This window comes from Galleria mellonella, unplaced genomic scaffold, assembly GCF_026898425.1.
Source record: "Galleria mellonella isolate WM207_F2 unplaced genomic scaffold, CSIRO_AGI_GalMel_v1 utg121, whole genome shotgun sequence".
Lineage (NCBI taxonomy): Eukaryota > Metazoa > Arthropoda > Insecta > Lepidoptera > Pyralidae > Galleria > Galleria mellonella.
Window position 1 is genome coordinate 1,325,024 of NW_026441983.1, and position 25,613 is coordinate 1,350,636.

At 32.7% G+C, this 25,613-nt stretch overlaps 4 protein-coding genes across 4 annotated transcripts; 1 reads left to right on the forward strand and 3 right to left on the reverse strand.

Moving 5' to 3' along the window:
* Positions 1 to 200: 200 nt before the first annotated feature.
* Positions 201 to 2,546, reverse strand: LOC128201650 (gastrula zinc finger protein XlCGF26.1-like). Its single transcript, XM_052899242.1, has one exon. It carries the CDS (start codon positions 2,240 to 2,242, stop codon positions 245 to 247), a length of 1,998 nt encoding a protein of 665 aa, XP_052755202.1. The 5' UTR covers positions 2,243 to 2,546; the 3' UTR covers positions 201 to 244.
* Positions 2,547 to 6,214: 3,668 nt separating this feature from the next.
* Positions 6,215 to 8,572, reverse strand: LOC128201314 (zinc finger protein 708-like). Its single transcript, XM_052897951.1, has 3 exons — positions 7,931 to 8,572; positions 7,132 to 7,783; positions 6,215 to 6,268 (listed from the first exon to the last, which is right to left on the reverse strand). The coding sequence occupies exons 1-3, from the start codon at positions 8,545 to 8,547 to the stop codon at positions 6,215 to 6,217; spliced, it is 1,323 nt and encodes a 440-aa protein (XP_052753911.1). The 5' UTR covers positions 8,548 to 8,572.
* A 5,150-nt stretch (positions 8,573 to 13,722) lies between these two features.
* Positions 13,723 to 15,384, forward strand: LOC116413143 (zinc finger protein 493-like). The gene is made up of 2 exons (XM_052897963.1): positions 13,723 to 14,109; positions 15,265 to 15,384. Exons 1-2 carry the CDS (start codon positions 13,723 to 13,725, stop codon positions 15,382 to 15,384), a joined length of 507 nt encoding a protein of 168 aa, XP_052753923.1.
* Positions 15,385 to 22,248: 6,864 nt separating this feature from the next.
* On the reverse strand, positions 22,249 to 24,075 carry LOC128201316 (gastrula zinc finger protein XlCGF26.1-like). The gene is made up of 3 exons (XM_052897969.1): positions 23,642 to 24,075; positions 23,332 to 23,560; positions 22,249 to 23,142 (listed from the first exon to the last, which is right to left on the reverse strand). Exons 1-3 carry the CDS (start codon positions 24,073 to 24,075, stop codon positions 22,249 to 22,251), a joined length of 1,557 nt encoding a protein of 518 aa, XP_052753929.1.
* Between the last annotated feature and the right edge of the window lie 1,538 nt (positions 24,076 to 25,613).

The window sequence follows — 25,613 nt, forward strand, 5'->3', positions numbered from 1 at the left end:
TTTATAAAGAGTAAAAAGGAGCAAGCCATATTATAAGAAATAAAAATTTTTGACATTTCCCTCACTTTACAGATTACAAAAGATTTTGTCATATTATTCGAGTCACAAAGACTTTAAAAATCTAATAATATACGATCTGTAATACACATATTTAAATAGATAAATTATTATTATTATTATTGTTATTTGTGCCTCTGAACTTTATCTTGTCTTACAAATACTTACACCTACATGAATTATACATTTAATACGGCTTATCACCAGTATGTATCAACATATGCCGTTGCAGATTTGATCTTTGGTTAAAACATTTACTACATACATCACAACTATATGGCTTCTCACCATTATGTATCAACAAATGCTTTTTCAATGTTGCTTTTCTGTTAAAACACTTACTACATACATTACAACTATATGGCTTATCACCAGTATGTATCAACAAATGCTTTTTCAATGTTGATTTTATGTTAAAACATTTGTTACATACATCACAATTATATGGCTTCTTTCCACTATGTGTCGACAAATGCTGTTGCAGAGTTGATTTTCTATTAAAACATTTGCTACATACATTACAACTATATGGCTTTTCACCAGTATGTATCAACAAATGCTTTTGCAATGTTGATTTTCTGTTAAAATTTTTGCTACATACATCACAACCATATGGCTTCTTTCCACTATGTGTCGACAAATGCTCTTGCAGAGTTGATTTTCTATTAAAACATTTGCTACATACATTACAACTATATGGCTTCTTACCACTATGTGTCAACAAATGGTATTTCAATCTTGATTTTCTATTAAAACATTTACTACATACATCACAACTAAATGGTTTCTCTCCACTATGTGTCAAAAAATGCACTTGCAGTGTTGATTTTCTATTAAAACATTTACTACATACATCACAACTAAATGGCTTCTTACCACTATGTGTCGACAAATGCTGTCGCAAATATGATTTTATCTTAAAACATTTACTACATACATCACAACTAAATGGTTTCTTTCCACTATGTGTCGACAAATGCACTTGCAGTGTTGATTTTGTATTAAAACATTTACTACATACATCACAACTATATGGCTTATCACCTGTATGTGTCAACAAATGGTATTTCAATGATGATTTTCTGTTAAAACATTTACTACATATACCACAACTAATAGGTTTCTTTCCACTATGTGTCGATAAATGCACTTGCAATGTTGATTTTGTATTAAAACATTTACTACATACATCACAACTATATGATTTCTTTTCACTATGTGTCGACAAATGCTGTTGCAGAGTTGATTTTCTATTAAAACACTTATTACATACATCACAATTATAAGGTTTCCCACCAACATGTATCAACATATGCCGATACAATGTTGATTTATGGTTAAAACATTTACTACATACATCACAACTATATGGCTTCTTACCACTATGTGTCGTCAAATGCTGTTGCAGTGTTGCTTTTCTTTTAAAACACTTATTACATACATTACAACTATATGGCTTCTTACCACTATGTGTCGTCAAATGCTGTTGCAGTGTTGCTTTTGTATTAAAACACTTATTACATACATTACAACTATACGGCTTCTTACCATTATGTATCCACAAATGCTGTTGCAGTGTTGATTTTCTATTAAAACACTTATTACATACATCACAACTATATGGCTTCTCACCAGTATGTATAATAAAATGCCGTTGCAATGCTGATTTATGGTTAAAACATTTACTACATACATCACAAGTGTATGGCTTTACATTAGACGAATATATTTCCTGTTTATTATGGACTGACATATGGCATTCCAGTGTATTGTAGGAGTTGAATGTCTCACTGCATACCTCACATGAATAAACTGTATCACATGATATTCTTCTCCTCTGGTGCTCAGATTCAAATACATTACGCTCCTCATCTTCATTATGTGGAACTCGTTCAGAATCAGGTGTTGAATGTTCAGTGCTTCGAAAGGTGGTCCCTCCTTGTACAACTGTAGGTTCTGTTTCGGCCTCTTTCTCCTTTACATAAGCCTCATAGAAATTCAAGAGCTCATTTGTCTCATTATCAACTACCACTCCGACTATGCCATGCTGAAACTCATCTTGTTCAATCAACGGTTCCTGTGTGGCATTCATAACATTGAAGTAGTCTGGACGCTCTTCATGATGTGGAGTCACCTGCTGTTGGGTGTTGTCGGAGACATGCAAATTCTCATCTTGTGTAGCCATATTTGATCTGCCATGCGCTGTGGACACTGCGAATACATATGACCTGTACCTCTGTGGTCAGGGTACCCACTAAACGTGTTGTGACATCATTAAAACACAGTGGTTATCAGGTCTTGACGTAGTCCTAGTGGGATAGTTCTGAGGTCGCCTCGTGTTTACTATAGAGGGTACACACTGAAAGTTTGCTGGAAATTTACGTCTCTAGTACGAGTCTCTTATACAAGGTACTGCAACAAGTGGTTGTAAAAATAACAACCGATTGTCAGAGAAGGAATATAAAAGAGAATAGGTAGACTGCGGCAGATTTAAGTCTACGAATAATATGTATCGGTCTAGTAGCCGGTATTACCTTTGTTATTATCGAGTCGAAGAAATAAAGCACACACAAAATGCACAAGGAATAAACAGTACAATATGTCGAAAAAGTCAGCAGTGTAGTAAGATTAGAGAAGCTGTGACTATGTCTAAAGACGAAATCTTTAGTCTAAGGACAGGTAGGAAACTCTTGTACAGATATGTGTACGTAAGTGAATTGACAAGGAGTTTGTATCTACCCTACAGAATTTTTGGCAATGATACAAAAGCACGTGTGTGCGTTGCGGATTTTTTAATATTGCTACTTAAAAATACATATAAAGTAAAAGGGAGGTACAAATATTGAATTATAATTGTTAGTAAAATAGATTTACTAATAAAAAAAAATGCTACTGTTTAAAAAATATTTATAATCATATTTTTTAAACATTTCATCACTATTTTGATATATGAACAAGTTTATTATTAATAAAATAACAATATTCTTAGAATTTAGTGCATGGCTCATTATTATCTGGCAACCTCACGCCCTGCTGTCACTGAATAGAATTTTTTTTTACATTACATATACTTTTAATTTTTTTTTCCATTTTAATAAATTTTATTACTTGTGTTTATTTATTGTATTCGAAAATAAAAAATGTGATAAGATTTTTTATTTTGTATATCGAATTATTGTTGTTACGCTAGAGTTTACTCGCGACAACCGTTTGTTGGTATTTTGATGGATATTAGACCATAGTACTATAATGCAGATTACTCGCATCAACAACAAAATGTACTTATACAGTTATCAGCCATATGCATTCCTAAACTTGGAAAAACAAATATTGAACGGTATGGTCGTTTTAACGTATAATTAATAGGTATTTATTACATAAATTTAAATTTTTATATTGTCATAAATTTTATATAATTTTTTTAATAACATGGTTCTTTTTTTTAATAGACAAAGTATTGTGTTTACTCTTACATTTACTTTAAGGTGTTTTAAATAGATACATAGGCTGCAATAATCGAAATACATGTTTTAAAATTGAGTTGGTTATAAAGGATTATGTTGGTGTTGACATGTGTAAAAAAAGAAATGGATAATTACAAACAACGCCAATAACATTTTATTTTTTGGAAAATCAGTAATTTCAGACAAATAAATATTGTGTGCTGTCATAATTAAAGAAGAATGGATTTTTTGTAATATCCAATTATTGATAGTTGATATTTTTCTGATAAAAAGTAATGTATCTAATATATATTATACAATTATGTTGTCTTTCAGGTATTGCATGAAAGTTGAAAGACGGGATTGATTCCAACAGCAACAGTATGTGACTAATCAAGAGACAGCATAAAAGCTCTAGATATCCTCGGTGTCGTGAAGAAGACAAATTTCAACTCAGTGATAATGATAAAATTAAAAATATTTTTTATAAACAGATGTGCATTCCAGCGAGTGTTCTACTGTAGATCTAGAACTACTAACTACTAACGCAACGGCTGCGATAGAGCAGGCGTCTGATGAAGTTCAGACATGACCATATGTCTGTGGGTTTATATGTAAATGTTTCTAATAATATAATGAGATACACAGAACTCAAAATTATGTAAACACACATTTCATGCATTGTGTAGAGGTATACTCTTTGGCATTGAATAAAATATTAAATGGGAAAGATTGAGGAAAGGAGTTTAAAAATAATGTATTGTCTAATCTTTCTCAAGTGGACTTGGATTTTTTATTAAAGTGTCCACACTGTTATAGAGAAAATAAAACTTATGTAATGGTTTCAACTTTTCACATTTGTATGAAAAATGTGTTTGTAGTAAAAACAGTGTTTAATGAATGAATTGCATAATGAGGGTTCCATACAAATTAATTTGTTTTTTTTTTTTGTGAAATATGCACAAATTTACAATTTTTGAATTTTTTTCTTTACTTGTGTTACATGACCTTGCTTCTTGCCAAATTTCATGATTATAGGTCAATAGATTTTGTTTCACTTTGTGAATGTCAAAATATACAATATAAATGGAACACAAACAGCCATATCTTTCGATTGGGTCGATTTAGAATCTTAATTTTTTCACTGATTTAAGAGATTGCAGATCTAAGTATATGATACTAATCTTAACTTGATTTCTCCATGTGTTCATATGAAAAAGGTTTTTTTAATGGGTGAAAATGGAATCATAATCTCGCCTGCGCTATCAGTATACACTGGCGGTGCACTAGTGAGATGTGATTGGTGAGGATGAAAGCGGGTCAGTTAGCCCATCATGAAGAATTCCATGAGAAATAACCACAGTGGTTTCCAGGGGGAACCGCGTGGAGGTCGAGCTGATAACTCTATCAGGTCTATTTTAGGAACGTTACAAACACACGACAAAATTGGCGTTTATATTCTTCGAAAAAATACAAAAAATATGAGGCGAAAATAGATTTTTTTCAAAAGCGGTATGGAATAACATCAACAGTGTAAACAACAAATCAAACTAAATGTTTCTGTAATCAATCCGATATTTAAAAAGAACGATAGAGCATAATCCAATTAGAATAGAATAGAATAGAATAGAATAGCAGAAAAAAATAGAATACTTTACATAATTCTATAGACCTATTACACTAATACAAGTTATATAAAAAAAAAATTTAAACAGTTATTTACAAGTCCATATATAATTTCTTCGAGAAAACAAATACATACAATAAATTTAGCCATCTATAAACTCTTAGAAAAAAATATGAGTGATCCAGATAATAAAAAGAGTACAACTGCGTTATTTATGACTATGACTAGAGCTTTCGATCATGTAGACCATGATATCCTTGTTGAAGGAAGGAATCAATTAGAGATATATGGGATCAGAGGAAATTTACTTAATCTAGTAAAATCATATTTACAAGGTAGGAAACAAATCACAGAAATGACTAGAATAGAAACGAATATCAGTTGGAAAAGAGAACTGTAAAGTGTAAGGTACCTCTAAGTAGTATATTAGGGTAATTATATTTCCAATTAATATTAACGATCTACCTAATACTATTACTCCTTCAATGGTTCTATACGCTGACGACAGCACAGCAATTTTTACCAATGACGATCCCAACTTCTACGAAGAGGATATAAATAACTCATTAAAAGACATATTCTCGTGACTAGAAGCTAATAACCTAAAGATGAACATAGATAAAATTAATTTTATGACATTTAAAAAACAAAAACAAAATTCTAAATATAATAAATATTAATAATAATAATAATTTTCTATAATCAATTATAATTAATGCATTGTAATACATAAGTCTACAATAATGACAGTGTACTAGTATTTATATTAAAAGAAGATTTAGAGATTTCAACAATCTAATAATGTACGATCTGTAATACGCGTATTTGAATAGATAAATTGGTATTATTATTATTGCTGTTTGTACCCCTGAACTTTATCTTGTCTTACAAATACTTACACCTACATGAATTATACATTTAATACGTCTTATCACCAGTATGTATCAATAAATGCCGTTGTAATGTTGATTTTTTGCTAAAACATTTACTACATACATCACAACTAAATGGCTTATCACCAATATGTATCAACAAATGCTCTTGCAATGTTGACTTTCTATTAAAACATTTACTACATATATCACAACTATATGCCTTGTCGCCAGTATGTATAATCAAATGTCGTTGCAATGTTGATTTTCTGTTAAAATATTTATTACATACATCACAACTATATGGCTTATCACCAGTGTGTATCAACAAATGCTGTGTCAAATTTGCTTTTTGACTAAAACATTTATTACATACATCACAACTATGTGGCTTATCACTAGTATGTATCAACAAATGTTCTTGCAATGTTGATTTTCTATTAAAACATTTATTACATACATCACAACTATATGGCTTCTCACCAGTATGTATCAATAAATGCCGTTTCAATGTTGATGAATCACTAAAACATTTACTACATACATCACAACTATATGGCTTCTCACCAGTATGTTTCAACAAATGACGTTGCAAAGTTAATTTTAGTTTAAAACATTTATTACATACATTACAACTATAGGGCTTCTCACCAGTATGTATCAACAAATGCCGTTGCAATGTTGATGAATCACTAAAACGTTTACTACATACATCACAACTATATGGCTTATCACCATTATGTATAATCAAATGCCGTTGCAATGTTGATTTTCTGTTAAAACATTTACTACATACATCACAACTATATGGCTTCTCACCAGTATGTATCAACAAATGCTTTTTCAATGTTGATGAATCACTAAAACATTTACTGCATACATCACAACTATATGGCTTCTCACCAGTATGTATCAATAAATGTCGTTGCAATGTTGACGAATCACTAAAACATTTACTACATACATCACAACTATATGGCTTCTCACCAGTATGTTTCAACAAATGACGTTGCAATGTTAATTTTACTTTAAAACATTTATTACATACATTACAACTATATGGCTTCTCACAAGTATGTATCAACAAATGTCGTTGCAATGTTGATGAATCACTAAAACGTTTACTACATACATCACAACTATATGGCTTATCACCATTATGTATAATCAAATGCCGTTGCAATGTTGATTTTCTGTTAAAACATTTACTACATACATCACAACTATATGGCTTCTCACCAGTATGTATCAACAAATGCTTTTTCAATGTTGATGAATCACTAAAACATTTACTGCATACATCACAACTATATGGCTTCTCACCAGTATGTATCAATAAATGTCGTTGCAATGTTGACGAATCACTAAAACATTTACTACATACATCACAACTATATGGCTTCTCACCAGTATGTTTCAACAAATGACGTTGCAATATTAATTTTACTTTAAAACATTTATTACATACATTACAACTATATGGCTTCTCACCAGTATGTATCAACAAATGTCGTTGCAATGTTGATGAATCACTAAAACGTTTACTACATACATCACATCTATATGGCTTATCACCATTATGTATAATCAAATGCCGTTGCAATGTTGATTTTCTGTTAAAACATTTACTACATACATCACAACTATATGGCTTCTCACCAGTATGTATCAACAAATGACGTTGCAATGTTGATGAATCACTAAAACGTTTACTGCATACATCACAACTATATGGCTTCTCACCAGTATGTATCAACAAATGGCGTTGCAATGTTGTTGAATCACTAAAATATTTACTACATACATTACAACTATATGGCTTCTCACCAGTATGTATCAACAAATGACGTTGCAAATTAAATTTTAGTTTAAAACATTTATTACATACGTCACAACTATATGGCTTCTCACCAGTATGTATCAACAAATGCCGTTGCAATGTTGATGAATCACTAAAATATTTACTACATACATCACAACTATATGGCTTCTCACCAGTATGTATTAACAAATGACGTTGTAAATTAAATTTTAGTTTAAAACATTTACTACATACATCACAAGTGTATGGCTTCTCATTAGACGAATATATTTCCTGTTTATTATGGACTGACATATGGCATTCCAGTGTATTGTAGGAGTTGAATGTCTCACTGCATACCTCACATGAATAAACTGTATCACATGATATTCTTCTCCTCTGGTGCTCAGATTCAAATACATTACGCTCCTCATCTTCATTATGTGGAACTCGTTCAGAATCAGGTGTTGAATGTTCAGTACTTCCAAAGGTGGTCCCTCCTTGTACAACTGTAGGTTCTGTTTCGGCCTCTTTCTCCTTTACATAAGCCTCATAGAGATTCAAGAGCTCATTTGTCTCATTATCAACTTCCACTCCGACTATGCCATGCTGAAACTCATCTTGTTCAATCAACGGTTCCTGTGTGGTATTCATAACATAGGAGTAGTCTGGACGCTCTTCATGATGTGGAGTCACCTGCTGTTGGGTGTTGTCGGAGACATGCAAATTCTCATCTTGTGTAGCCATATTTGATTTTCAATGCACTGTGAACACTGCGATTACATGCGACCTGTACCCCTATGGTCAAGGTACTCACTGAACGTGTTGTAACATTAGTGGTCATCGGGTTTTGATGTAGTCCCAGTGGAATAGTTCTGAGGTTGCAAACACGAGTGTGTTTGCTAAAGAGGATACACACTGAAAGTTTGCTGGATATTTACGTCTCCAGAACGAGTCTCTTATACATGAAACTGTTACAAGTGGTTATAAAAATAATAACCGATTGCCAGAGAAGGAGTATAAAAGAGAATAATTAGACTGGAGCAGGTTTAAGTCAATTAATATGTATCGTTCTACTGGCCGGCATTACGTTTATTATTATCGATTCGGAGAAATAAAGCACGCACAAAAATAATGCACGAGGAATAAACAAATATGTGTATGTAAGTGGTTTGATAAGGGGCTTGTATCTACCCTACAGAATTTTTTGCCAATGAAAAGTGCTCGTGTGCGCGTTGCGGATTTTTAAGTGTTGCTACTTAAAAATACATATAAAGTAAAAGGGAGGTACGAATATTGAATTATAATTGTTAGTAAAATAGTTTTACTAATAAAAAAATGCTGTTGTTTAAAAAATATTTGTAATCATATTTTTTAAACATTTCATCACTATTTTGATATAGGTACAAGTTAACAATATTATATAATATTAACAAATTAACAATATTCTTAGAATTTAGTTCATTGCTCATTATCATCTGGCAACTCCACGATGAAATGGCAACCCTAAAGAGGGTGACATAGGGACCCCTGGGCCACTATTGCCGGGTTGTCGATCGTTCGGCTCCTCTGCTAACGGGCCATCACCCGGGTTGTTACTCAACCAAGTTTTAACCTGTTTGCGACTCATACATGAGCTTGCATACGAATTTGTATGTTCGCTACACTCAGCTTCTATAGTAGAAAGCTGTCCGCGTACACCTGAGTCCTCAGGAATGGCAACCCATGGGGGGTATAATGGGTGAAACAATATACTCTGTTATGTCCATGGTGCTGCTCATGTCTATAGGCGACGGTTATCATTTTCCATCAGGTGGGCCGTCAGCTAGATTGCCATTCTAAGTTGTATAAAAAAAGTGAACAAACATTTTATATACGTATTTTCTATACACTATTCCTTCTATGTAATCCCTTGTTCTTAGGTTCCTTCTACGTAATTCTTGGAGATCACTGACAGAGTTGTGAGAAGTAGTAGAATGAAATGGTAACCCTAAAGAGTATGACACAGGGACCCCTGGTGCAGTAATGCCCCGGCATTAGTGTCCCAGGGCTTTCTGTGTCACCTGTGTTGCTGATCGTGCGGGTCTTCTGCTAACGGGCCATCAGCCTGGTTGTTATTCAACCACGTTTCAACCTGTTTGCGACTCATACACGAACTTGCATACGAGTTTGCATGTTCGCTACACTCAGCCTCTATAGCGGCGAGCTGTGCGCGTAGATCAGCATCCGCAACCTTACGTTCTAACTCAGCGAGCCAGCGAGCGTGCCTTGCCTCGTCCGCTAAAAGCCTAGCCTTTACCATACTCCCTGTGGATCTTCTCGATGCGGGGTGACTGCCACCCTGAGACCTGGGTGAGAGCTCCAAGTGGACTCCCTCCGAAGGGGCATCCATTTGACTGATGGACGCACATCGAACCTCCGGCGTCCCTTGATCTTTATGCGCAGAGTTTCGGTATGGTCCACTCTTGCTGTGATTCATGCTATTTCCGTTTTTATTCTACGGCCTACCTTTTTGGTAACGTGTGAATATTATTTCCAACACTTGAACGGTAGAAGCACCGATAATTTTGTGAACTCTTCGTAGGAATGATAACGTAGATTCGTGTTCAAAGTACTGACAATTTATAAATCAATAAACAATAAAAGAATAAAATATTTAAAATACAAGTTACAAAAGGAAATCTTGTATTACAATCATATACTTAATATACCTACCTTACTAAGATGAAACTATGATTCTGTAACTGGCAAGAAACAATACTCGCAGAGAAGAAGTGTAACCTCAAACAGAAAAAAAAATACTTAACACAACAAATTCTGCGCGGAATAATTTTGAACTAATAGTGGGGATACTTTCAAATATTTTGTCATTTCGATAAAATGATCGTGCTTTGTGCGCCCACTGTGTACAAAGTGCTCTCTTTCTCGAGTAAGATAGGTCGACGTCTGGGCATACTAGCGCCCCGGTGCCAGCCGACGCGCCTCCTAACTCTCGGGGGCAGCGGTGTAGCACAGTATTAATCCGAACAATTTCTCAAAGCACTCCCCATAATAAATTCTATAGAATATGCACAGAGATACAACATCTGTATGCAGTTTCAGTAGGAACACCTGTAGGTGTTCGGACAGAATGTCCGCCCTGTCCTTGGTTGCGTAACGACGTGTGCCCGTCGCGTCTAGCAACGGGCGGTGGTAACACGGGTGGTGGCCTCGTGGACAATTGTCGGCAGAGTCGGTGCAGGTTAGTGTCGTGTGCGGTCGCCTGTTCGATAATATGGTGCCAGGCGATGAGTTTCGCGTTGTGGTCGGCCGCTAAAATGATCGGTTTGTCGCTATCCATGATAGCTCTGATGTCGTTACAGCAAAATTGAGCGACAGGTGGGCGATAGCCTGCAAACCGGCGCGAGTTGGTTAGCGGAGGGCAGCTGTGTCGCGCTGTGCGCGATATTGGTGGTGGCGGTGCGCGTCGTGGGGGCAGTGGGCGCTTTTCTGCGCCCCCTGCCGACGATTTGTCACTTGTCCGGCGCCGCCGTCGGTAGGGGAGGCATCAGCGTGGTCGGTGCAATGTTCCGACGGCGCGCCTCCCTTTTATAGACCGGGCAGCGCCAGTCGTTGGCGGTATGAGCCCTTGCACAATTTGCGCAGGTGGGCGATTTCATTATGGAATTCTTGAATAGATGCGGAATTCTTCTTGATTGGCTAAATGACCCGCTTTTATCCTCACCAATCACATCTCACTGGTGCAATACCTACCTACAATCATGAAATTTGGCAAGAAGCAAGATCATGTAGCACAAGTAAACGAAATATCCGAAAATTGTAGATTTGTGAATATTTCACATAAAAAATTAAAATTTATTTAGTTTGGAACCCTTCCTCCTCCCTTATAGAAAAATCCAAGTCCACTTGAGAAAGATTAGACAATACATTATTTTTAAACTCCATTCTTCAATCTTCCCCATTTAATATTTTATTAAATGCCAAAGAGTATACCTCTACACAATGCATGAAATGTGTGTTTACATAATTTAGAGTTCTGTGTATCTCATTATATTATTAGAAACATTTACATATAAACCCACAGACATATGGTCATGCCTGAACTTCACCAGACGCCTGCTCTATCGCAGCCGTTGCGCCAGCAGTTATTGGTTCTAGATCTACAGTAGAACACTTGCTGGAATTAACATCTGTTTATAAAAAAAATATTTTCAATTTTATTCTTCTTCTATTGTCTTCTTTACGACACCGAGGATATCTAGAGCTTTTATGCTGACTCTTGATTAGTCACATACTGTTGCTGTTGGAATCAATTCTGTTTTTCAACTTTCATGCAATACCTGAAAGACAACATAATTGTATAATATATATTAGATACATTATTTTTCTCAGAAAAATATCAACTATCAATAATTGGATATTACAAAAAATCCATTCTTCTTTAATTATGACAGCACACAATATTTATTTGTCTGAAATTACTGATTTTCCAAAACATAAAATGTTATTAGCATTGTTTGTAATTATCCATATTTTCTTACACCTGTCAACACAAACATAATCCTTTACAACCAACTCAATTTTAAAACATGTATTTCGATTATTGCAGCCTATGTATCTATGTAAAACACCTTAAAGTAAATGTAAGAGTAAACACAATACTTTGTCTATTAAAAAAAAAGAACCATGTTATTAAAAAAATTATATAAAATTTATGACAATATAAAAATTTTAATTTATGTAATAAATACCTATAAATTATGCGTTAAAACGACCATACCGTTCAATATTTGTTTTTCCAAATTTAGGAATGGATATGGCTGATAACTGTATAAGTACATTTTGTTGTTGATGCGAGTAATCTGCATTGTAGTACTATGGTCTAATATCCATTAAAATACCAACAAACGGTTGTCGCGAGTAAACTCTAGTATACAACTATAATCCGATATACAAAATAAAAAATCTAATATCGAATACAATAAATAAACACAAGAAATAAAATTTATTAAAATGGAAAAAAAATTTAAAAGTATATGTAAAGTAGAAAAAAATTTCTATTCAGTGACAGCAGGGTGTGGGGTTGCCAGATAATAATGAGCCATGCACTAAATTCTAAGAATATTGTTATTTTATTAATAATAAACTTGTTCATATATCAAAATAGTGATGAAATGTTTAAAAAATATGATTATAAATATTTTTTGAACAGTATCATTTTTTTATTAGTAAAACTATTTTACTAACAATTATAATTCAATATTCGTACCTCCCTTTTACTTCATATGTTATGTATTTTTAAGTAGCAGTACTTAAAAATCCGCAACGCACACACGAGCATTTTTCATTGGTAAAAATTCTGTAGGGTAGATATAAGCCCCTTGTCAAAACACTAACGTACACATATCTGTACAAGAGTTTCTTACCTGTCCTCAGACTAAAGATTTCGTCTTTAGACAGTCACAGCCTCTCTAATCTTACTACACTGCTGACTTTTTCGACATATTCTACTGTTTATTCCTTGTGCATTTTGTGTGTGCTTTATTTCTTCGACTCGATAATAACAAAAGTAATACCGGCCAGTAGAACGATATATATTACTTGTAGACTTAAACCTGCGCCAGATAGACTGACGCTGGTTTAAGTCTACAAGTAATTCTCTTTTATATTCCTTCTCTGGCAATCGGTTGTTATTTTTACAACTATTTGTTGCAGTGTCATGTTTAAGAGACTCGTTCTGGAGACGTAAATATCCAGCAAACTTCCTGTATACCCTCTTTAATAAACACGAGTCGACCTTAGAACTATTTTACTAGGTTTCCACTATTATACATGATGTCACAACATATTCAGTGGGTAACCTAACCATAGGGGTACAGGTCATATGTATTCGTAGTATCCACAGTGCATGTCAGATCAAATATGGCAACACAAAATGAGGATTTGCATGTCTCCGACAACACCACACAACAGGTAACTCCACATCATGAAGAGCGTCCAGACTACTCCAATGTTATGAATGCCACACAGGAACCGTTGATTGAACAAGATGAGTTTCAGCATGGCATAGTCGGAGTGGGAGTTGATAATGAGACAAATGAGCTCTTGAATCTCTATGAGGCTTATGTAAAGGAGAAAGAGGCCGAAACAGAACCTACAGTTGTACAAGGAGGGACCACCTTTGGAAGTACTGAACATTCAACACCTGATTCTGAACGAGTTCCACATAATGAAGATGAGGAGCGTAATGTATTTGAATCTGAGCACCAGAGGAGAAGAATATCATGTGATACAGTTTATTCATGTGAGGTATGCAGTGAGACATTTAACTCCTACAATACACTGGAATGCCATATGTCAGTCCATAATAAACAGGAAATATATTCGTCTAATGCAAAGCCATACACTTGTGATGTATGTAGTAAATGTTTTAACAGAAAATCAACATTGCAACGACATTTGTCGATACATAGTGGTAAGAAGCCATATAGTTGTGATGTATGTAATAAGTGTTTTAATAGAAAATCAACACTGCAAGAGCATTTGTCGACACATAGTGGTAAGAAGCCATATAGTTGTGATGTATGTAATAAATGTTTTAATAGAAAATCAATATTGCAAAAGCATTTGTTGATACATACTGGTGATAAGCCATATAGTTGTGATGTCTGTAATAAATGTTTTAAACAAAAATTTACTTTGCAACGGCATATGTTGATACATACTGGTGAGAAGCCATATAGTTGTGATGTATGTAATAAGTGTTTTAATAGAAAATCAACACTGCAACAGCATTTGTCGACACATAGTGGTAAGAAGCCATATAGTTGTAATGTATGTAATAAATGTTTTAATAGAAAATCAATATTGCAAAAGCATTTGTTGATACATACTGGTGATAAGCCATATAGTTGTGATTTATGTAGTAAATATTTTAATAGAAAATCAACACTGCAACAGCATTTGTCGACACATAGTGGTAAGAAGCCATATAGTTGTGATGTATGTAGTAAATGTTTTAATAGAAAATCAAATTTGCAACAGCATTTGTCGACACATAGTGGTAAGAAGCCATATAGTTGTGATGTATGTAGTAAATGTTTTAGTAGAAAATCAACACTGCAAGTGCATTTTTCGACACATAGTGGAGAGAAACCATTTAGTTGTGATGTATGTAGTAAATGTTTTAACATAAAATTAAGATTGAAAGACCATTTGTTGATACATAGTGGTAAGAAGCCATATAGTTGTGATGTATGTAGCAAATGTTTTAATAGAAAATCAAATCTGCAACAGCATTTGTCGACACATAGTGGAAAGAAGCCATATGGTTGTGATGTATGTAGCAAAAATTTTAACAGAAAATCGACATTGCAAAAGCATTTGTTGATACATACTGGTGATAAGCCATATAGTTGTGATGTATGTAGTAAATGTTTTAATAGAAAATCAAATTTGCAACAGCATTTGTCGACACATAGTGGAAAGAAGCCATATGGTTGTGATGTATGTAGCAAATGTTTTAACAGAAAATCAACATTGAAAAAGCATTTGTTGATACATGCTGATGATAAGTCGTATTAAATGTATAATTCATGTAGGTAGGTAAGTATTTGTAAGACAAAATAAAGTTTAGAGGCACAAATAACAATAATAATAATAATAATTTATCTATTTAAATATGTGTATTACAGATCGTATATTATTAGATTTTTAAAGTCTTTGTGACTCGAATAATATGACAAAATCTTTTGTAATCTGTAAAGTGAGGGAAATGTCAAAAATTTTAATTTCTTATAATATGGCTTGCTCCTTTTTATTCTTTATAAAGGCTTTTCCCCTACCCTAGGAATTTCCCTAATAAAGAATTCCGTACTTGAGTGTTGAGCCTGCAAACGTATGGTAAGCGCTTAGAAGTACGAATTGATTAGCGACTTTTCGTAACAAGTAAAGTGCATAGAAGTGCTGATTTACTTTTGTACAAATGTGATCAAGTTGTGTTTTACAAGTTATATCAGCGTCAATATGGATACCTAAAAAGTTAACACAACGAGTTTCCTTAATTTTCCCGCCATATTTATATTATTCAGAATTTTGTTTTTAAATGTCATAAAATTAATTTTATCTACGTTCATCTTTAGGTTATTAGCTTCTAGTCACGAGAATATGTCTTTTAATGAGTTATTTATATCCTCTTCGTAGAAGTTGGGATCGTCATTGGTAAAAATTGCTGTGCTGTCGTCAGCGTATAGAATCATTGAAGGAGTAATAGTATTTGGTAGATCGTTAATATTAATTGGAAATAATAATGGCCTTAATATACTTCTTAGAGGTACCTCTCATACTTCACAGTTCTCTGTTCCAACTGATATTCGATTCTATTCTAGTTATTTCTGTTATCTGTTTCCTACCTTGTAAATAAGGTTAAGTACATTTCCTTTGATCCTTTCCTTTTATCTCTCTTATCTCTAATTTTTCAACAAGGATATCATGGTCTACATGATCGAAGGCTCTAGTCATATTCATAAATAACGCCGTTGTACTCTTTTTATTATATGGTTCACTCATATTTTTTTCTAAGAGTTTATAGATGGCTAAATTCACTGACTTTTTCTTTCTAAATCCAAATTATTCATCTAAAAGTATTTCAATTTTCGCTAAGAAATCATAAATCTTTTAAATTTTTTTAATATAACTTGTATTAGTGTAATAGGTCTATAAAATTATGTAAAGTATTCTATTTTATTCTGCTATTCTATTCTATTCTATTCTATTCTAATTGGATTTTGCTCTATCATTCTTTTTAAATATCGGATTGATTACAGAAACATTTAGTTTGATTTGTTGTTTACACTGTTGATGTTATTACATACCGTTTTTATTTGTTTGTCGATTTTATAATCTTTTTTAATGTTTTAGTGTAATCAGTAAAATAATATTTTTCAATTTCTTTACGTATATACCTGTATAAGAGTTTAGTTTTTGTATCTTTTTAGGCCCTTAGTGCGTCATTTTGCTCAATGACACATTGTTAATTTTTTTTTTCATTGGAAAACAAAGATCATATGGTAATTTCAAATCATCCCTAAAACCATTGTACGCTTTTTCTAGGTTGTCGTTTTTATATACCGTAATAAATGAGTGTATAACTACATTAATATAGTTTTTAAATTAAATTATATCTTCTATGCTATAATCTCTTATCCATTTATACCAATAGTTCATGAGAAAGTTCTTTTTGACTGAGCATTGCATTAATTGTGCAGTATGGCCTGATAGTCCTAGATCTAGTATGGTTGTCTTAGAGTCTCTTATATTATGGGTAAAATTGTCTATACATGTTCCGCTGCATAATCAGGTAGCTTCATTTGTGGTCGATTTGAGATTGTATGAAACTAGCACTTGTTTAAATTCTTTAGAGATAGACTTATTTTTTAAGATGTCTATATTAGTCTCCGCATAGTATTATTTTTTTATCCTTAAACCATAATTTACTCAGTGACTCTGCAAGTTTAAAGAAGAATGTATTAATAAGATTGATTTTCATTTTCGTGGGTCTGTTAGATATATATTATAATTATTTTATGTTCTGTCATATCTTTAGCACTACATTCAAACACTCCGTTGCGATTACATTGATTTACAAATGTATATTTTTATATTTTTGATTCCTATGGACATACGACACATGATCCACCTTTTCTATTATACCTGGAAAACTTGCAGCTAATTTGAAATTCGACATTTTTAATAATTCGATGTTCTCAATCGTCATATTATGTTCGGTAATGTATACAACATCCAGGGGTGTTTTATTACTACCATATACCTTAAGTTGCAAGCGTTATGTTTGACATATCACGTGAATATATGGTATATATTGTGGAAAGCAACAGATGTCATTGTACATAATACGTAGATGTGTGTATAACGTAGCAAAGTTTTGATCTATTTATTATTATATAATATGAATTGTACAGTCTATCTGTATATTTATTTATTAATCCATGTAATAATTAATGAATAAAAATCCATTTACGCCTTATATTATTTGTATTTTTTCGAAGAATGTAAACGCCAATTTAGTCGTGCGTTTGTAACGTTCCTAAAAAAATGACTTTTTTAATGGGTGAAATTGAAATGATAACCCCACCTGCGCTATTAGTATGCACTGGTGGGACACCAGTGAGGGATGATTGGTGAGGATGAAAGCAAGTCAGTTAGCCCATCATGAAGAATTCCATGAGAAATAACCACGATGGTCTCCAGGGGAAACCGCGCGGAAGTCGATCTGATACAGTATATTGCTAGCAATGGAGCTGTTATAATACAAGGTTTGAATTTGAATCTTATTTTATTACAACTCGTCCACGTGTATGATACACGGTCGAGCAGACTTCTTCTATATTAGACATTATTTGACATATTACTCTATATCGTCAATACCTATATTAAACAATGATACACCATTTATCATTCTTGAAGTATAATTCTATTGCTCGATATGAATTTAATAAATTTTTGATACAATGTGTACAAATATCGAGAGGAGTAGATCGTTTAAGTCGTGCTGATAGGCAGGACAGTTGTGTTTCAAAAGAAAAGTTTTCATCTATCTATATTCCTAAATATTTTACTGAATTTGTTCTCTCAGTCGTTTTTCAGTCACAGAACCCAATAAATAGCATCATGTTGTTAACCTGCTTTATTTACTTACAGGTATGAATAGGTAAAGTATGATGTTGTTTAAGAGCAGATGCAGCAGATTTATGGTAAGCCGCTACTCTCAGCCTCTATAGCGGCGAGCTGTGCGCGTAGCTCTGTATCCGCAGCTTTACGTTCTAACTCAGCGAGCCGGCGTGCGTGCCCCGCCTGGGCCGCTAAAAGCCTAGCCTTTACCATACTTCCTGTGGATTTTCTCGATGCAGGGGTGACTGCCACCCCGACACCTGGGTGAGAGCTCCACGTGACCTCCCTCCGAAGGCGCATCCATTTGACTTACCATTTTGGGAACGTGCGAGTATCATTTCCAACACTTGAACGGTAAAAGGACCAATAATATTGTGAATTCTTCGTAGGAATGATAACGTAGGTTCGTGTTCAAAGTTGTACTGACAATTTATAAAACAATAAAAGATTAAATTTTTGAAATACAAATTACAAAAGGAAATCTTGTATTCCAATCATATACTTAATATACCTACCGTACTAGGATGAAACTATGATTCTGTAACTGGCAAGAAACAATACTCGCAGAGAAGAAGTGTAACCTCAAACAAAAAAGATGCTTAACACACCGATGCTTTAAGCGTAACAAATTCCGAGCGAAATAATTGAGAACTAATAGTGTTTCAAATATTCAGTCATTAATATTCTCGTACAATGTGAGTCTCCCTTCGGGAGGTATCTTAACAGGTTTTTTAATGGATGACGATGGAATGGTAATCCTGCGTGTGCTATCGGTATACGCTGACGGAGTATCAGTGAGGGATGATTGGTGAGGATGAAAGCAAGCCAGCGTAACATAATTAAAAATTAACCAACATAGTTTCTAGAGGACACCGTGCGGAGATCGACCTAATAATAAACTCTATAGCAATGGCATTACTAACGATCCCTTTTCACCTGATTAATAGAGTTGTGATATGGCACAAACTTATAAATGCACGATAATATTGACGTTTACATTCTTCGAGAAAACAAAACTAAAAATATATGTATAATAAATACAAAAAATATGAGGCGTAAATGAATTTTTATTTATAAATTATTACATGGATTAATAAATAAATATACATATAGATTGTAAAATTCATATTATATAAATAGATCAAAACTTTGTTACGTTATACACACATCTACGTATTATGTACAATGACATCTGTTGCTTTCCACAATATATACCATATAATCACGTGATATGTCAAACATAACGCTTGCAACTTAAGGTATATGATAGTAATAAAACACTCCTGGATGTTGTATACATTACCGAACATAATATGACGATTGAGAACATCAAATTATTAAAAATGCCGAATTTCAAATTAGCTGCAAGTTTTCCAGGTATAATAGAAAAGGTGGATCATGTGTCGTATGTCCATAGGAATCAAAAATATAAAAATATACATTTGTAAATCAATGTAATCGCAACGGAGTGTTTGAATGTAGTGCTATAGATATGACAGAACATAAAATAATTATAATATATATCTAACAGACCCACGAAAATGAAAATCAATCTTATTAATGCATTCTTTTTCAAACTAGTTAAAAACTACAATAAATAATAATAACTTCTTAGAAACTATATAGTTTCTAAGAACTGTTAACTAGTTTGTTTTAATATTAAAAGACTCATTTATTACGGTATATAAAAACGACAACCCAGAAAAAGCGTACAATGCTTTTAGGGATGATTTGAAATTACTATATGATCTTTGTTTTCCAATGAAAAAAATAAATTAAACAATGTGTCATCGAGCAAAATGACCCTTACGCCTAAAAAGATACAAAAAATCAATTCTTATACAGGTATAGATGTAAAGAAATTGAGAAATGGTATTTTTTAATGGTAAATTGAGAATGATAGAGAAAAATCCAATTAGAATAGAATAGAAGAATAGAATAGAATAGCAGAATAGAATAGCAGAATAGAATAGCAGAAAAGAATAGCAGAATAAATAAAAGAATACTTTACTTAATTCTTTAGACCTATTACACTAATACAAATAATATCAAAAAATTTTGAAACAGTTATTTACAAATCTATGTATGATTTCTTCGAGAAAATTAAAATACTTTTAGATGAATAATTTAAATTTAGAAAGAGAAAGTCAATAAATTTAACCATCTATAAATTCTTAGAAAAAAATATGAGTGATCCAAATAATAAAAAGAATACAACTGCGTTATTTATGACTATGACTAGAGCCTTCGATTATGTAGACCATGATATCCTTGTTGAAAAATTAGAGATATATGGAATCAGAGGAAATGTACTTAACCTTGTAAAATCATATTTACAAGGTAAGAAACAAATCACAGAAATGACTAGAATAGAAACGAATATCAGTTGGAACAGAGAACTGTAAAGTATGAGGTACCTTTAAGTAGTATATTAGGATCATTATTGTTTCCAATTAACATTAACGATATACCTAATACTATTACTCCTTCAATGATTCTATACGCTGACGACAGCACAGCAATTTTTACCAATGACGATCCCAACTTCTACGAAGAGGATATAAATAACTCATTAAAAGACATATTCTCGTGACTAGAAGCTAATAACCTGAAGATGAACATAGATAAAATTAATTTTATGACATTTAAAAATAAAATTCTGAATAATATAAATATTAATTATATGGTGGGAAAATTAAGGAAACTCATTGTGTTAACTTTTTAGGTATCCATATTGACGCTGATATAACTTGTAAAACATAGATTGATCACATTAGTACAAAAGCAAATCAGCACTATTATACACTTTATTTGTTACAAAAAGTCGCTAATCAATTTGTATTTCTAAGCGCTTACCATGCGTTTGCAGGCTCAACACTCAAGTACGGAATTCTCTATTGGAGAAATTCCTAGGGGAAGAAAAAAACTTTTGAAACCAAAAAAAATGTGTTCGTTCCATACGTGGAATACATGATTTCATATAAGTCGTGCAAGCCATATTTTAAAAAATGAAATTTTGACATTTCCTTCACTTTATATCTATGAAGCTGCAATTTAAATAATATCTAATATTACAGATTATGAAACACTAAAAAGCGAAAGACATTGTCATATTAGTCACAAAGTATAACACAACTGTATACAATAATAGCATATTGTGCATGCATGCATGGGTCTGAAAGTGTACAAAAAATTGCCCCAATATATAAAATACATTGACCACTTGCATTTATTTAAGAAAGAACCAAGAAAACACTAACTGACAAAGCAAACTACACTCTAAATGAATATATGACAAATAGTTTTCAAAAAGAAACAAACTCCAAATGACTGCGCTACATCCTATGAAACGAGAGACAAGACAAATTTTATTGTAATAATAGTTTTTTTTTCCTACAATCTATTATAATTAAGGCATTGTAATAAGTCAACAATAATAACAGTGTACTAATATTTATATTAAAAGAAGATCTACAGATTTTAAAAATCTAATAATGTACGATCTGTAATACGCGTATTTGAATAGATAAATTGTTATTATTATTATTGCTGTTTGTACCTCTGAAATTTATCTTGTCTTATAAATACTTATATCTACATTTAATACGGCATATCAACAGTATGTTTCAACAAATGCTGCTGCAGTGTTGATTTTTTGCTAAAATATTTATTTCACATATCACAAGTATATGACTTCTTACCAGTATCTATCGACAAATGTTGTCGAAATATTGATTTTAATTTAAAACATTCACAACTCTATGGCTTATCACTAGTATGTATCAACATATGCCGTTGCAATATTGATTTTCTGTTAAAACATTTACTACATATATCACAACTAAATGGCTTATCACCAGTATGTATAATCACATGCCGTTGCAGTGTTGATTTTCTGTTAAAATATTTACTACATACATCACAACTATATGGCTTATCACTAGTATGTATCAACATATGCTGTTGCAATATTGATTTTCTGTTAAAACATTTACTACATACATCACAACTAAATGGCTTATCACCAGTATGTATAATCAAATGCCGTTGCAATGTTGATTTTCTGTTAAAATATTTACTACATACATCACAACTATATGGCTTATCACCAGTATGTGTCAACAAATGCTTTTGCAATATTGATTTTCTATTAAAACATTTATTACATACATCACAAATATATGACTTCTCACCAGTATATATCAACAAATGCTGTTGCAATGTTGATGTTTCCCTAAAACATTTACTACATACATCACAACTATATGGCTTCACATCAGTATGTATCAACAAATGCTCTTGCAATGTTGATTTCCTATTAAAACATTTATTACATACATCACAACTATATGGCTTCTCACCAGTATGTATCAACATATGCCGTTGCAATGTTGGTTTTTGGTTAAAACATTTACTACATACATTACAACTAAATGGTTTCTCTCCACTATGTATCAACAAATGCTTTTGCAATGTTGATTTCCGCTTGAAACATTTATTACATACATCACAACTATATGGCTTATCACCAGTATGTATCAACATATGCCGTTGCAATGTTGATTTTTGGTTAAAACATTTACTACATACATTACAACTAAATGGTTTATCACCAGTATGTATCAACAAATGCATTTGCAATGTTGATTTCCTCTTGAAACATTTATTACATACATCACAACTATATGGCTTATCACCAGTATGTATCAACAAATGCTTTTGTAATATTGATTTTCTATTAAAACATTTATTACATACATCACAACTATATGGCTTCTCACCAGTATGTATCAACAAATGACGTTGCAAAGTTAATTTTACTTTATAACATTTATTACATACATCACAACTATATGGCTTCTCACCAGTATGTATCAACAAATGACGTTGCAAAGTAAATTTTTGTTTAAAACATTTATTACAGACATCACAACTATATGGCTTCTCACCAGTATGTATCAACATATGCCGATGCAATGTTAATTTTTGTTTAAAACATTTACTACATACATTACAACTATATGACTTCTTTCCACTATGTATCGACAAATGTCGTTGCAATGTTGATTTTCTGTTAAAACATTTACTACATACATTACAGGTGTATGGCTTTACGTTAGACGAATATATTTCCTGTTCATTATAGACTGACATATGGCATTCCAGTGTATTGTAGGAGTTGAATGTCTCACTGCATACTTCACATGAATAAACTGTATCACATGATATTCTTCTCCCCTGGTGCTCAGATTTAAAGACATTACGCTCCTCATCTTCATTATGTGGAACTCGTTCAGAATCAGGTGTTGAATGTTCAGTACTTCCAAAGGTGGTCCCTCCTTGTACAACTGTAGGTTCTGTTTCGGCCTCTTTCTCCTTTACATAAGCCTCATAGAGATTCAAGAGCTCATTTGTCTCATCATCAACTACCACTCCGACTATGCCATGCTGAAACTCATCTTGTTCAATCAACGGTTCCTGTGTGGTATTCATAACATTGGAGCATTCTGGACGCTCTTCATGGTGTAGAATTACCTGCTGTGTGGTGTTGTCAGAGACATGCAAATTCTCATTTTGTGTTGCCATATTTGATCTGACATGCACTGTGGATACTGCGAATACATATGCCCTGTACTCCTATGGTCAGGGTACCCACTTAACGTGTTGTGACATCATAATACACAGTGGTCATCAGGTCTTGACGTAGTCCTAGTGGAATAGTTCTGAGGTCGACTCGTGTTTGCTAAAGAGGGTACACAGAAAGTTTGCTGGATAAATATCCATAATACGTATAGATAATACGTCTCCAGAACGAGTCTCTTAAACATGACTGTGCAATAAATGGTTGTAAATATAACAACCGATTGCCAGAGAAAGAATATAAAGAGAATAGATAGACTGGCGCAGGTTTAAGTCTACAAATAATATGTATCGTTCTACTGGCCGGTATTACCTTTGTTATTTTCGAGTCGATGAAATAAAGCACACACAAAATGCATAAGGAATAAACAGTACAATATGTCGAAAAAGTCAGCCATGTAGTAAGATTAGAAAAGCTGTGACTATGTCTAAAGACGAAATCTTTAGTCTAAGAACAGGTAGGAAACTCTTGTACAGATATGTGTACGTTAGTGATTTGACAAGGGGCTTGTATCTACCCTACAGAATTTTTTGCCAGTGAAAAATGCTCGTGTGTGCGTTGCGGATTTTTAAGTACTGCTACTTAAAAATACATAACATATGAAGTAAAAGGGAGGTACGAATATTGAATTATAATTGTTAGTAAAATAGTTTTACTAATAAAAAAAAATGCTACTGTTTAAAAAATATTTATAATCATATTTTTTAAACATTTCATCACTATTTTGATATAGGTACAAGTTTATTATTAATAAAATGACAATATTCTTAGAATTTACTGCATTGCTCATTACCATCTGGCAACTCCATACCCTGCTGTCACTGAATAATTTTTTTTTTTCTACTTTACATATACTTTTAATTTTTTTTTCCATTTTAATAAATTTTATTTCTGGTGTTTATTTATTGTATTCGATATTAGATTTTTTATTTTGTATATCGGATTATAGTTGTATACTAGAGTTTACTCGCGACAACCGTTTGTTGGTATTTTGATGGATATTAGACCATAGTACTATAATGCAGATTACTCGCATCAACAACAAAATGTACTATACAGTTATCAGCCGTATCCATTCCTTGGAAAACTTGCAAAACTTGGAAAAACAAATATTGAACGGTATGGTCTTTTTAACGTATAATTAATAGGTATTTATTACATAAATTTCAATTTTTATGTTGTCATAAAGTTTTATTTAATTTTTTTAATAACATGGTTCTTTTTTTTAATAGACAAAGTATTGTGTTTACTCTTACATTTACTTTAAGGTGTTTTACATAGATACATAGGCTACAATAATTGAAATACATGTTTTAAATTGAGTTGGTTGTAAAGGATTATGTTCATGTTGACAAGTGTGAGAAAAAAAAAGGATAATTACATACAATGCCAATAACATTTTATTTTTTGGAAAATCATTAACTTTAAACAGATTGGCTGTCATAATTAAAGAAGAAGGTTTTCTTTTGCAATATCCAATGAA

Bases quoted from the DNA above. Each gene is read 5' to 3' on its own strand.
- LOC128201650 (XM_052899242.1), bottom strand. From the start codon at position 2,242: ATGGCTACACAAGATGAGAATTTGCATGTCTCCGACAACACCCAACAG.
- LOC128201314 (XM_052897951.1), bottom strand. From the start codon at position 8,547: ATGGCTACACAAGATGAGAATTTGCATGTCTCCGACAACACCCAACAG. The intron at 7,784-7,930 runs GCATTTGTTGAT...TAAATATTTTAG, and splicing joins GATTCATCAACATTGCAACG to TGATTCAACAACATTGCAAC. The intron at 6,269-7,131 runs GTATGTAGTAAA...ATATTTTAACAG, and splicing joins ATAAGCCATATAGTTGTGAT to AAAATCAACATTGCAACGAC.
- LOC116413143 (XM_052897963.1), top strand. From the start codon at position 13,723: ATGGCAACACAAAATGAGGATTTGCATGTCTCCGACAACACCACACAA. The intron at 14,110-15,264 runs GTATGCAGTGAG...AATTTGCAACAG, and splicing joins ATACAGTTTATTCATGTGAG to CATTTGTCGACACATAGTGG.
- LOC128201316 (XM_052897969.1), bottom strand. From the start codon at position 24,075: ATGGCAACACAAAATGAGAATTTGCATGTCTCTGACAACACCACACAG. The intron at 23,561-23,641 runs GTCAGTCTATAA...ATGTTTTAACAG, and splicing joins AATACACTGGAATGCCATAT to AAAATCAACATTGCAACGAC. The intron at 23,143-23,331 runs GTATGTAATAAA...AAATGTTTCAAG, and splicing joins AGAAGCCATATAGTTGTGAT to AGGAAATCAACATTGCAAAT.